The 13243-nt window shown below is 39.5% G+C and overlaps 1 protein-coding gene across 1 annotated transcript; it reads right to left on the bottom strand.

Annotated features, from left to right (window-relative positions):
* Positions 1 to 9274: 9274 nt before the first annotated feature.
* On the bottom strand, positions 9275 to 10902 carry LOC308630285 (lysophosphatidylcholine acyltransferase 2B-like; the record flags this gene model as incomplete). Its single annotated transcript, XM_081258796.1, is given in 5 exon segments — positions 9275 to 9516; positions 9519 to 9924; positions 9928 to 10365; positions 10369 to 10527; positions 10531 to 10902. Coding segments are annotated over 5 exon segments (1617 nt in total).
* Positions 10903 to 13243: the final 2341 nt, after the last annotated feature.

Raw genomic sequence — 13243 nt, forward strand, 5'->3', positions numbered from 1 at the left:
GGCACGTGACCCAGGAGGGTGTGCGCAGGCGTAGTAGCTCTGTTTTAACTCCGCCAGCAGGCGCTCCGCGCAGCCCTGCCCAGGGAGCGAACTGTTATGCGCAGCTAACCAGGTCTGCGCTGCTAACCAGGTCTGCGCTTTATCCCTGTCCCTCTGCTTTCCAGTTGGTGCTAACCAGTCATTTAAATAAATGTTTTATCGAGAACTGAGTTCAAATCAACCAGTGCAGCCTTTCAGCACTTTGTCTTCCTAGGGTGTCAGCGCTTTTTTCCCCAGGAAAGACAAGTTCACTAGACCTTTACTGCGGCGAGTCACACTCCTTCACTTACTGCTTTGGGCAAGAAAAATTGGGGGTGGTGAGGGGCGCGGGAAGAACTTTGTAAAATCAGCAGGAGTTACAACACTCCAGAGCCCCCTGCAAAGGGTATGGTATAATGTCTAGAAGACTCCTTCCCCTTCTAATCCAGGGGGTGGCTCATATAACTGCTCTTGGACTTAAGCAGAGAAATGTCAGTTATATTCCCCCACTTTGCATATAAAGCTATAAAAGTTATGAGGTGGAAGAAAGGAAGTAATGTTGTAGGGGTAGAGTCTTTAATTGAGCAAGGAATTGGGTGGATTGATGAGCTATAGAATTTTGAAAATTTGGTGTGGAGAAAAGAGCTGGAGCGAAATTACTTAAAAAGTCTTTTGTTTTTTTATTTGATTACTTCTTCCAAAGGAGGAAAATTCAATCCTTCTGCATCGTTCATAAGCTCTGCACAAGGTAACAAGTACATACTAATTGCTTGGAAAATATATGGATATTGTACCAGAAGATTGGCCAAGAAGTAGCCATTTCTCCAAATAACGACCTTCTCAATTGTTCAGACACCTTAATTATGAATACAGTGGATAACTGATTTTTAATCATTCCTATAGAAAAGAGGAGTGTCAAAGATAATATGATAGTTAATATTTATTAAGTGCTTTTTAGGCGAGAAAACTGCTCTACCTGCTTTCTATGTATTAACTCAGTTAATCCTCACAACCACCATTTAGGTTGGTACTGCTATGAGCCCAATTACAGCTGAGGCAGCTGAGGCATGAGAGGCTAGATAACTTGGTCAGGGTCACACAGCCAGTAAGTGGTGGTCTAGGTATTAAAACCCAGACAGTTCAGTACAAGATTCTTTCCCTCCAAAGTCCTGTAATACTTCTACCATGCCCCTTTAGCAGCTGATGAAGCAAAAATTAGGCTACTCTCTGGTTGGGAATGGATGACAGATGGTTTCTGGTCCATGTAAATTTAATTCTCTTAAACTACCTTAGGCAGCTTAGTCAGCTTTGTGAAGTAATTAAAGAAAAAGTACCCTCTTAAAAAAACAAAACAAAAAAATAGTTTTAATGATGCTTCACATTCCACCATTAGAGATTTTTTACTTAAAGCATTATTTCTATTTTAATTAATTTATATCTGTAATCATTTACACCTTAATGTGAGTGAAATTATCAAAAATTTTTTCCTCGAAGGCTTTATGATCAGGAACACTAGAAAGTCCTGGGAAACTAGCAACAGGAGCTCTGAAGGTAAACACTGCTAAACCCATAATTTTATTTAGGGTTGGCCTTAACTGTGATCCTTATGTGTGAAAAATAATTTTAAGTAAAATTGCCTTGGAAGGCAAAAAACTCATGTAAGTACTACATTTTCATGAAAAAAAGTGATTCTCTTAGATGTATTTTTTCTTTCTTTAAAAATGTTTTCAAATGAAGCATTTCAAACATACAAAGAAATAAAGAGAGAGGTACAGTGAACCCTGATATACCCATTACCAAAATTCAACAATTATCAAGATTTGGGCATATATGTTGTATCAGTTTTTCTTTCCTTCCTCATCTTTTCTTCCTTTCTTTTTTCCCTCCTTCTTTCCTCCTTCCTTCCTCCCTTCCTCCCTCCCTCCCTCCTTTCTATCTCTCTTCCTTTTTCTTTCTTTCTTTTCTTTTCTTTCTTCCCTTCCTTCTAAAAATTTTAAAAGTAAAGCCCCAGACATCATTTCATTTTCTCCTATATACTTCAGTTTGCATCACTAAAAACTGTACATTTTCTTACATAACATTACAAAACCATTAATGGTATTCCTTATAAAGCAACAATAGTTCCATTTACTATGTAGCCCATTGTAAAATTTTCCCAACTGTCCTAAAAAATATGTTTTACAGTTGGTTTGTTTGAATCAGTTTTCAAACAAGATACAAGGTTACATTTGGTTCTTACATCTCCTGAGTTTCTTCTAATCTCCTGTATTTTCCCTCATGACACTGACATTGTGGCAGAAGCCTGAGCAATTTGAGCTGTAGCATATGCCACATTTTAAATTTGACTGCCTCTTTGTAGCATCACGCACTGTGCTCATCTATCCCATATATTTTCTGTAAATGGAAGCTGTTTTTAGAGGCTTGATTATATTCAGTTTCAATTTTTTAGCAAAAAAAAATTTTATAAGTGGTATATTAGTTTTCTATTGCTCTTTAACAAATTACCACAAACTTAGTGGCTTAAAAACAACACACTTTTTTTTACTTTCAATTCTATAGGTTGGAAGTCCCACATAGATCTCATTGGGCTAAAATTCAGCTTTGGGCCGGGCTGCTTCCCCTTCTGAAGGCTTGAGGGGAGAGCTTCCTTGCCTTTTCCAGCTTCTCAAGGCTGCCCATATTCCTCAGTTCTCGTCTCCGCTTCTCCAACTTCAAAGTTAACAGGTTGAATCCTCCTCACACTGCATCATTCTGAACTCTTCTTCTCCTTCCTTCTTCCCTCTTTTAAGGACTGTTGTGATTACTGGGGACCAAGTGGATAATCCAGGATAATCTCCTTTTCTTTAAGGTCAGCTAATTAACAACCTTAATTCCATCTGCAACCTTAATTCCCCTGCGATGTAACCTAACATATTCACAGATTCTGGAATTAGGACATAGATATCTTTGGGGGCAGGGGGAGCAAGCATTATTCTGCCTCCCACAAGCAGTAATTCATTTTGAATCCTGTCAGAAGGCACATAATCTTTGGTTATCCCCATTTTACTGTTGCTAAAATGTATCACTGATTTTCATCTGATAGTTTTGTCTGTTGATGACTCTTACTTTAATCAATTAACTAGGGATTGCAAAATGATTTTATAATGCTATCATTCTTTCTACATTTATTTGCTAGAAATTTGCTGTAAATCTTCTGTAAAGAAGATTTTTCCCTCATCAATTAGAAATACTGGATATCCAGAAATACATTTCACACTGCAAAGGCAGGATAAATGCTTAATTCTCTTATTTAAATTATCCTTTTTTCAAAGGCCCACTCATATTATGGAAGGTAATCTGCTTTACTCAAAGTCTACTCATTTAAATGTTAATCTCATCTAAAAAATACCTTCGCATCTAGAATAATGACTGACCAAATATCTGGGTACCATGCCCTAGCCAAGTTGGCGTAAGTTTAGAAAATACTTACTCTTCTCTTGTGTGTCTCCTTTACTCTCACACCACTATCACACTCACAGTATTTCTGACACCAAATGTGTGTGTGGGGTTACACACACCTAGCAATTCTGTGACACCAGCTGGATGTCAGGCAATTTAACTCAATTCTGACACTATGTATGTGGAGACAGCATCCAATCCAACAGGTTTAAGGCTCAGTCCCACAAGACTGCTCCCCTCCTTTGGTTGCCAATTGCAACGCCAGGTTGTTACTATGGTTCTAACCAATCAGCTATAAATATAAGGTTCCCACAATCCTATCCTTGGGTTCAATTAATTTGCTAGAGCAGCTCACAGAACTCAAGGGAACTGACTTACTTACTGTTTGCCTGTTTATTATAAAAGGATACGATAAAGGGTACAAGTAAACATCTAGTCGAGAGAGGAAAAGTATTGGGTGGGCCAAAAGGTTTGTTCATTTTTTCCTGTAAGATGGCTCTAGTAGCACTTAGTTGTCTTTATCATTTGAAACAATTTTGCTAGATTGTATGTGACAGCTGTCATATCAGCGTGCATTTAAAAAAAGACATCAAAATTGGTGAATTTTTGTGTAGCCATTTTAATATTGGAGATGGAAGAAGAAAAGCAACATTTTCAGCATATTATGCTTTATTATTTCAAGAAAGGTAAAACTGCAACTGCAACACACAAAAAATTTGTGCAGTGTATGGAGAAGGTACTGTGACTGATCGAACATGTCAAAAGTGGTTTGTGGGGACTTCCCTGGTGGCACAGTGGTAAAGAATCCACCTGCCAATGCAGGGGACATGGGTATGAGCCCTGGTCTGGGAGGATCCCACATGCAGTGGAGCAACTAACCCGGTGCGCCACAACTACTGTACTGAGCCTGCGCTCTAGAACCCACGAGCCACAACTACTGAGCCCCCATGCCACAACTACTGAAGCTCGTGTGCCTAGAGCCTGTGCTCCGAAACAAGGGAAGCTACTGCAATGAGAAGCCCACGCACCGCAATGAAGAGTAGCTCCCACTGGACACAACTAGAGAAAGCCTACGCACAGCAATGAAGAACCAATGCAGCCAAAAATAAATAAATTAATTAATTAAAAAAAAAGTGGTTTGTGAAGTTTTGTGCTGGAGATTTCTTGCTGGATGATGCTCCATGGTCAGATAGACCAGTTGAAGTTGATAGTGATCGAATCGAGACATTAATTGAAAACAATCAACGTTATACCACGCAGGAGATAGCCAACATACTCAAAATATCCAATTCAAGCACTGAGAATCATTTGCACCACATTGGTTATGTTCACTGCTTTGATGTTTGGTTTCCACATAAGTTAAGCAAATAAACCCTTCTTGACCATATTTCCACACGTGACTCTCTACTGAAACATAACAAAAACGTTCTGTTTTTAAAACAAATTGTGATGGGCGATGAAAAGTGGATACCGTACAATAATGTGGAAAGGAAGAGATCGTGGGGCAAGTGAAATGAACCACCACCAACCACACTAAAGGCTGGTCTTCATCCAAAGAAGGTGATGTGTATATGGTGGGATTGAAAGGGAGTCCTCTATTATGAGCTCCTTCTGGAAAACCAAACGATTAATTCCAACAAGTACTGATCCCAGTTAGACCAACTGAAAGCAGCACTCGACAAAAACATCCAGAATTAGTCAACAGAAAACGCATAATCTTCCATCAGGATAACCAAGATCGCATGTTTCTCTGATGATCAGGCAAAAACTGTTACAGCTTGGCTGGGAAGTTCCGATCCATCTGCCGTATTCACCAGACATTGCACCTTCAGATTCCCATTTATTTCGGGCTTTACAAAATTCTCTTAATGGAAAAAATTTCAATTCCCTGGAAGACTGTAAAAGGCACCTGGAACAGTTCTTTGCTCAAAAAGATAAAAAGTTTTGGGGAGATGGAATTATGAAGTTGCCAGAAAACTGGCAGAAGGTAGTCGAACAAAAGGGTGAATATGTTGTTCAATAAAGTTCTTGGTAAAAATGAAAAATGTGTCTTTTATTTTTACTTAAAAACCGAAGGTACTTTTTGGCCAACCCAATATATAGGAAGGGACATGGAGTTTCCATGTCCTCTCCAGGGGTGCCACTCTCCCAGAACCTCCATGTGTTCACCAACCCAGAAGCTCTCCAAAATCCATAGTTTGAAGATTTTTATGGAGGTTTCATCCTATAAGCATGACTGATCATTAACTCTATTTCCAGCCCCTCTAACCCACTAGAGAATGGAAGGGTGAAGATTCCAAGCTTCTAATCATGAGTTGGTCTTTCTGGTGACCAGCCCCAATCCAGGAGCCCACCAAGAATCATCTCATTAGAACAAAAGATGCTCCTATCACCCAGGAAATCCCAAGGGATTTAGAAACTTAGGAACGAGGATCAAAGACCAAATATTAGAACTAAGGATGATCCTAATGCTCTTATCACTTAGAAAATTACAAGGGTTTTAGGAACTCTGTGCCAGGAACTGGGGAAAAGGCCAATATATATTTTCTATTATTTCACAGCATATATAAGGAACCATCACAGTGTCAAAGTATGCATATTTAGATAACAATAATGTAAAGAAACACAAGAAGTGAAACTATAAAATTCAGGAAAGCAGTTTAAATTTGGGAGGAAGAAAGAGGTTGTAATTATGATTGGGGGCATAGAGGAACTTATAGGGTGGCTGGAAAAGTTTTAATGTCTTGAGCTTAGTTGCAACAGTGTTTATCTTAAAACAGATTATATTCATAATACATAATATGTAATAATTATTATTAGCTACATATTTGTTTGGTATAGTTTTTAACTGTAAGTACTTTACAATAAAAAGGTTATTTTAAGTGTTACCTGTTACAGAGAACTAATGGTTACCATAGGGGAGAGGGAAGGGGGTTGCAGTTAGGGGTAGGGAATTAAGAGGTACACTATTATGTATAAAATAAGCTACAAGGATATACTGTACAACACAGGGAATATAGCCAATATTTTATTTATTTATTTATTTATTTATTTTTTTTGCGGTACGTGGGCCTCTCACTGCTGTGGCCTCTCCCGTTGCGGAGCACAGGCTCCAGACGCGCAGGCCCAGCGGCCATGGGTCACGGGCCCAGCCGCTCCGCGGCATGTGGATCTTCCCGGACCGGGGCACGAACCCGCGTCCCCTGCATCGGCAGGCGGACTCTCAACCACTGCGCCACCAGGGAAGCCCTAGAATTTTTTTTTTCTTTTTTTTTTTTTTTTTGCGGTACGCGGGCCTCTCACTGTTGTGGCCTCTGCCGTTGCAGAGCACAGGCTCCGGACGCGTAGGCTCAGCGGCCATGGCTCACTGGCCCAGCCGCTCCACAGCATGTGGGATCTTCCCAGACCAGGGCATGAACCCTTGTCCCCTGCATCGGCAGGTGGACTCTCAACCACTGCGCCACGAGGGAAGCCCCTGCCAATATTTTATAATAACTGTAAATGGAGTATAACCTTTAAAAATTGTGAATCACTATACTGTACACTTGTAACTTATATAATATTGTACATCAACTATACTTCAATAAAAAAGTGTTATATATTAAAGAGGGTTTAAATAAAGCAGTGTTTAACATTTTGAGGTTAAAAGGTAGAGTATAGTGAAGTAATGACCCTGACATTTTGTATAGCTCACTATCTAATTAGAGATAATTTCAAACTTCATTGAATATTTGAGTAATAGTACCCTTGTTTGAGTAAAGATATATCTTGGTAACTATTTTTAAGTGAAAATCTCTTATTTAAATGAATAATTTCCATTACCTTTAAAAGATCATTGTATTTGAATTACATATGCATGCATTATTATCATGGGACTATCAAGCTGGGGGGTTGTTACAGAATGAATTATTTGTGTCCTCCCAAAATTCATATGTGGAAAACTAATCCCCAATGTGATGGTATTTGGAGGTGGGGCCTTTAGGAGATGACCAGGTCTCAAGGGTGGAGTCCTCATAAAAGGGATTAGTGCCCTTATAAATTAGACCCCAGGGAATTCCCTGGTGGTCCAGTGGTTAGGACTCTGTGCTTTCACTGCTAAGGGCGCAGGTTCGATCCCTGGTCGGGGAACTAAGATTCCACAAGCAGCACTGAGCAGCCAAAAATAAAAAAATAAAAAATACATAAATAAATAGAGACCCCAGAGAATTCCCTCTGCCCCTCCTGCAAGGTAAGCCCACAATGAGAAGACATCTATGAATTAGGAAGCAGGGTCTCACCAGACACTGAATCTGCCAGTGCATTGATCTTAGACCTTGCAGCCTCCAGAACTGTGAGAAATAAATTTTGGTTGTTTAAGCCACCCAATCTATGGTATTTTTGTTATTGCAGCCTGAATGGACTAAAACAATGGGGATTATGAAATATCATTTATCCATCTCCTTTTCTCAGATCAGAACTGCATGGAAATTATTTCAAAATAATATTTGATTTTTTTCTTTCCCTTTCCTTAAGCTTTTTCCATCTGTTCACCTTTCTCCCACTCTTATCTCTTCTTCCTTTCTACTCTTTCAAAATACCAGGAAGCTAACTAATGACCTTTAAGCTTTAGGGGCCCCACTTGCACAAGCCCTTGCAAAGGTCTAGTAGGGTCCCTAGGAATGTGTCTACTTGGGTATGTTTTTGTAAGGTCTGCATAAGTAAGAGATTTTGACTACAAGTGATCAAGACTCTTCCCCCTTAGTCATATATCCCTTCATATCTGATGGCATTGAGTGGCTGTAGGCATTTTGAGGATTCAGCCACAATGAAACTGAGTTGGGGATACAGTAGTTTGGGTTAGCAAGGCATATTTATTGGTTCAAAATCACTTCCACATCTAGATAAGTTGTTGCTCCCTGTCCTGGTGTAGGAATGGCTTCTAGGAATACTTCACTGATTCATCCTACAAGGTGACATGAAGGGGTAGGGCTCAAGGTCACATCACTATGTGAAGATGTCTTACAGCAAATGATACTGGAAGTACATGGATAGTGAAGGAGGTACACAACAGTAAGCAGAAGTTTCATGGGTGCCTAGTCAGAACAAAAGAAATATTCTCAGTAATGCAAAACATTCGACTATAAATACAAACTTTTCCTTTTTGGTGAGAATCATACATAACAGAATTTATCAGAACTCCTGTATTTATAACCTATGTTTATTATATTAACTTTTCTTTTTTCATTTCTTTTCTCATGATTTCCCATTTTAAATAATCACTTTTATACCTTAAAAATAAATAAATAAAGGGTAGTTATGCCATATATAAGTGTTTCAATGGTATTCCCAATACTAGATCTTCCTGATGTTTATTTTTATTTTGTCTTGTACAATAAGAACATTTGGGCTACTTTGAGAAAGAACAAGGAAGCATTTATGCAGCAGATCCTTTTTGGAGAGAAGAATAATGGTAACAAAGTATTTATTTATTGCTAGTAGAGCTCTTAATGAGGTATTTTCTCTGCAAAAATGAGGGAGAGGTTGTGGGCTGTAATATTCCTCTGGCCTTAATTTAGCAAAAAGAAGGCCGTTTATTTTACTTCTTTATTTTTCTTACTTTAAGCAGAATAAAGGCACTAACTAGAACCATGCTGGGTGAACAAAGTTATAAGCAGATGTCTTATTTTTCTACCTTTAGGCCACATTGAAACAAACATACTATCTGAAGAAGAAAATTAGGTACTATAAAATCAAATTGAAATATATATTCCTTAAGCATATTTTAAATATCATAATTAAGTGCCCAGGCCACTTAGAGTAAAAACTATTGTGTCTTTCCTCAAAGGATAATTTTTATTTCAATCATAGTTTCAACTTGGATGTTAACTTTCACCATTTTCAGGGCTGACTTTAACATCTGAATACAACCATCAAACCTGTACTTGTTGTGGTATGAATATATATAGGCTGCCTGGAGGTCTAAGTATGAACTAAATAACTTGGCATATTCTGGATGCTTCAGGGCAAAGTTCTTAAAGGTCCTGTATGAAATGTACTCTGAGTTCTGTCCAGCTATCTCCCGAAGAGTCTGGAAACATCAAGATTTGGCACTCCAAAAGCTGCCCGAAGTATAGCAGCTAACTCCTGTTCGGTTATGAAACCATCATTATCAAGATCAAAAAGCTTAAATGACATTTGCAGAATCGTTTCAGTGTTGGCAGGATTGCATAGGACAGTCAGACCTATCACATACTCTCTGAAGTCTATGCTGCCATCATTATTCCTGTCAAAGAAGGCAAAAAGTTGACTCAAGGGCTCTGAAATTGGGAGTTTCAAATAATTCGCCAACTCTGTAATTCCTATCTTCCCTCCTTTTGAGGCAACTGCAATTGCAGCATATTCATCCAAACACTGATGAATATTATCCCAATCTAACTTTAATTTCTGGCTAATTTTTGTAAATTCAACCAAACCAGCTTCCACGGGTAGTCAAAGGTTACCTGCAGAAATCATCAGTCTGCAATCTTCATAAGTGTGATCTGTCACAGGCACCCCAAGAGCATTGGCCATGATGATCCTCACTGTATTGGCAAAAAGGACGGGGTCTTTTTTTTCTCGGTCATTTGGGATATAAACGGGCATAAACTCAACTTCTACCCTGGTGAAGAGTTGACTCAGGGTCAATATATAGGTCTGGAAGCCTGTAAACCCCTGCCAGGTCCAGGTCACGGTGTCCAGGGTGTTTGGGTACCTGAGCAGCACTGGCTGCACAGGAACACCTGGAGAGAAGGCCCCTAGTTTAAAGGTGACCAGACAACTGCGGTTGGTACACACTCCTTCCAGGAAAATCAGGATCTGTGGCCACTTCCTATCAGATGTCACTCGCCTCAGGATTTCCTCCCGGGTATTCTTCCTCGAATTGGGGTCATCTCAGGTCACAAGCACCGGCTGCGTTGACAGTAAGAATTTCCCAGCCACGGGGATACGCACATTTTGACTCGCGGAGACCACCGAGGGGAAACCTGCCACGACACAGGCGACTGCGTCAAAGAAACTGGAGTGCGGTGCTGCAACGAAGATGTGGGCCTTGTCTCAGGTTGCCTTTTTCCCTTTCACTTTAACCAGGAACCCTGCTGAAAAAAAAGTCACCTGAAACAAAAACTTGAGAGTGGGTTGCACCAGTCTTCTTCTCCAACTCCTGGAGGGCTTGGTTGTTCTAGCACGACGACCTATGGTGGAAAGCGCAGCCACCGGCCAGAGGAAGATGAAGAGGACGGCGATGCAGGACACGCGCACCGGCACCGGCGCAGCCCCCATGAGGACGATGTAGGCCCAGCACCACGCGCTGATGTGCGTCTGCTGCATGAAGGGGTTGTCCACTGCTGCCGGGTACGGGAACTTGCTTGTGTCTTGGCTGAGGACGGATTCCAACACCGCAGCCTCGGAGTCCGAGGCGGGCTGTGCCATGAAGCCCACTATTCCTTAGTCTCAGGACGCTTGGATCTGGGGGCGGCCCCCGGAGTGTACCCCTGCCCCATATTTAAGTGCTCTTTCCGTTCGCACATAATTAGAACTCTTTGAGGCAATTGTGGGTTAATAGAAAATGATATATTACCTTTAAAATCAAAAATGCTAAATGATATAACAGGAGAATTAGAATCATATCAACAGCACAATCATTTTTGCTTTTTGTAAATGGCCTCCTTTTGAAATATATGCTTAATAAATTATTTTCACATAATTTCTGAAATTTACATTAAGCATATTTATATACCTACTAAGGATGAATTAAATAGATGAACAGTTATTAATCACAATTTTTTAATTTAAATGCCATTACCAGTCAAGTTTACTTACAGTGAGATGCTTTGGCAGTTGGTAAGTCAAATTCATTTACTCTTCCTACAAATGGATCTCTTTATGCTAAGAGGTCTAACTGATGGCAACCTTGAGCCTTTATATCTGTTACAAGTACTCTTCTACATCCACTGAAAATTAGAATACATCCATTATCATAGGCCAGGATTACCCGTGGCATGTTTTGACGTGTATTGTTAATATTAGTCCAGATGAACTGGTCAGCATTCCAAACAGACATAAATAACAACAACGAGAAACCTTCACCTTTGTCAGAAACACGTTTTCTTTAAAATAAGTCAGAATTACTTCATTGCGTCACCACACACGGTCAATAAAGTCTTGTTCCTTCCTTTGTTGCTGCCCTTTGAAAATGATCAAGAGGGAAGCATAATTAAAGTTGGTGTGAATCAGGCTCTCTGCTAAACCTTGTAGCATTTGCTGTATCAAATACTCCTGTTTGCTAATTGCTAATTTAAATTCCTCCAGAATTAAAAGTCAAATTGTAAGTTTCTGAAAGATGTTTCTAATTATTGGAACACAACAGGTTACCCATAAAACAGAAAGAGCAGTGTGGATACCATAGCCGGTTAAACAGAATGTGATCTAAGTGGAAAGATTATGGGCTTTACAACCAGATGGATCTAGGTCAGATCCTGGTTCCAACCCTTGTACTGTGGGCATTGGCCAATCTCATTTTCATATCTGTAAAGTGGTGATACTCCCTACCTTGCGATGTTATAAGGCACAAGTACTCCCTACCTTGAGATGTTATGAGGCACAAGCACAATGTACATAGAAAACTGGGCTTTTATTGGTAAATACACGTTGCTAGGATACAATGATGAGAATTCTTAGGGACATTCCACTTTCTTCTGTCACTATCAGAACTATGATTAGTGAGGGAAACATTCCTTTCACCAGCTTAGTCTTATTTGGGAACACAGTTGTAGTCTCTAAGGAGCCATGATTTGGCAATGTTACTCGTTGTCTCGCATGCCATATGAGAGCAACCCAAGAGAATGAGTAGTAATCCCTTGAGTTGGTCTCATCCTCTATTCTGTAATTCTTCCTGCCATTTTTTTTTCTTTTTTTTTTTTGGCCACGCCATGCAGCTTGTGGGATCTTAGTTCCCTGACCAGGGATTGAACCCGGGCCCAGGAGTGAAAGGGCTGAGTCCTAACCACTGGACTGCCAGGGAGTTCGCTTCCCACTCTTATCTGTAAGGCTCATTAATACTTTTGAACCCTTGTTTGATTTAACTGCATTCTGTATATGGTTCTTAAGGGAAAGATCAACATTACCATGTCATCTTTCTTTCATATTTCCCGCACAGTGCCTAGCAGTGTATCAAATATATCATTTATTCATTTAGCAAATATTTGAGTTCCCACAATGAGTCAGGCTCTTACTCTAGATGCTGGATATATGTCAGTTAATAAAGCAAAAATCTCTGCCCTGTGGAGCTTAGATTCTAGTGCACATAGGAAGTACAGTATTCAATCCTTGTTGCATTAAATGGGGCAAAAGCACATTTTGATCTCTTTTCTATATCTCTCACCAATTTAGCTGAAGAATTAAGGCAAGTAATTTAATGGATGTGCTTCCCTACAATGTTTAATAAATATATATGTATATATAGAATCTTCATATCCTCTTTTGTTACTCTTCCCAGTGTAAGTAGTATCTATGGCCTATTTTAAGATGCACGTTCATCTTGTCATATCTGCCTTCAAACTAATAAACATACTATAAATCCAAGAGATTTGATAATAGAGTTTTTAACGGTTAAAAAATAGTAAAAAGAACTTTGGAACAATAAAATAAAAATTTATACCATTGCAGTTTTGCCTTTTAATATGGCACAGCTAATCTTTAATATACATTTGTAAAAGGCACCATATATTAACAGGGTAAATAACGCAAAAAACCAAAACTGAGCCACTTTCTC

This window comes from Mesoplodon bidens, assembly GCF_964165515.1.
Source record: "Mesoplodon bidens genome assembly, chromosome: 2".
Taxonomy (NCBI): domain Eukaryota; kingdom Metazoa; phylum Chordata; class Mammalia; order Artiodactyla; family Ziphiidae; genus Mesoplodon; species Mesoplodon bidens.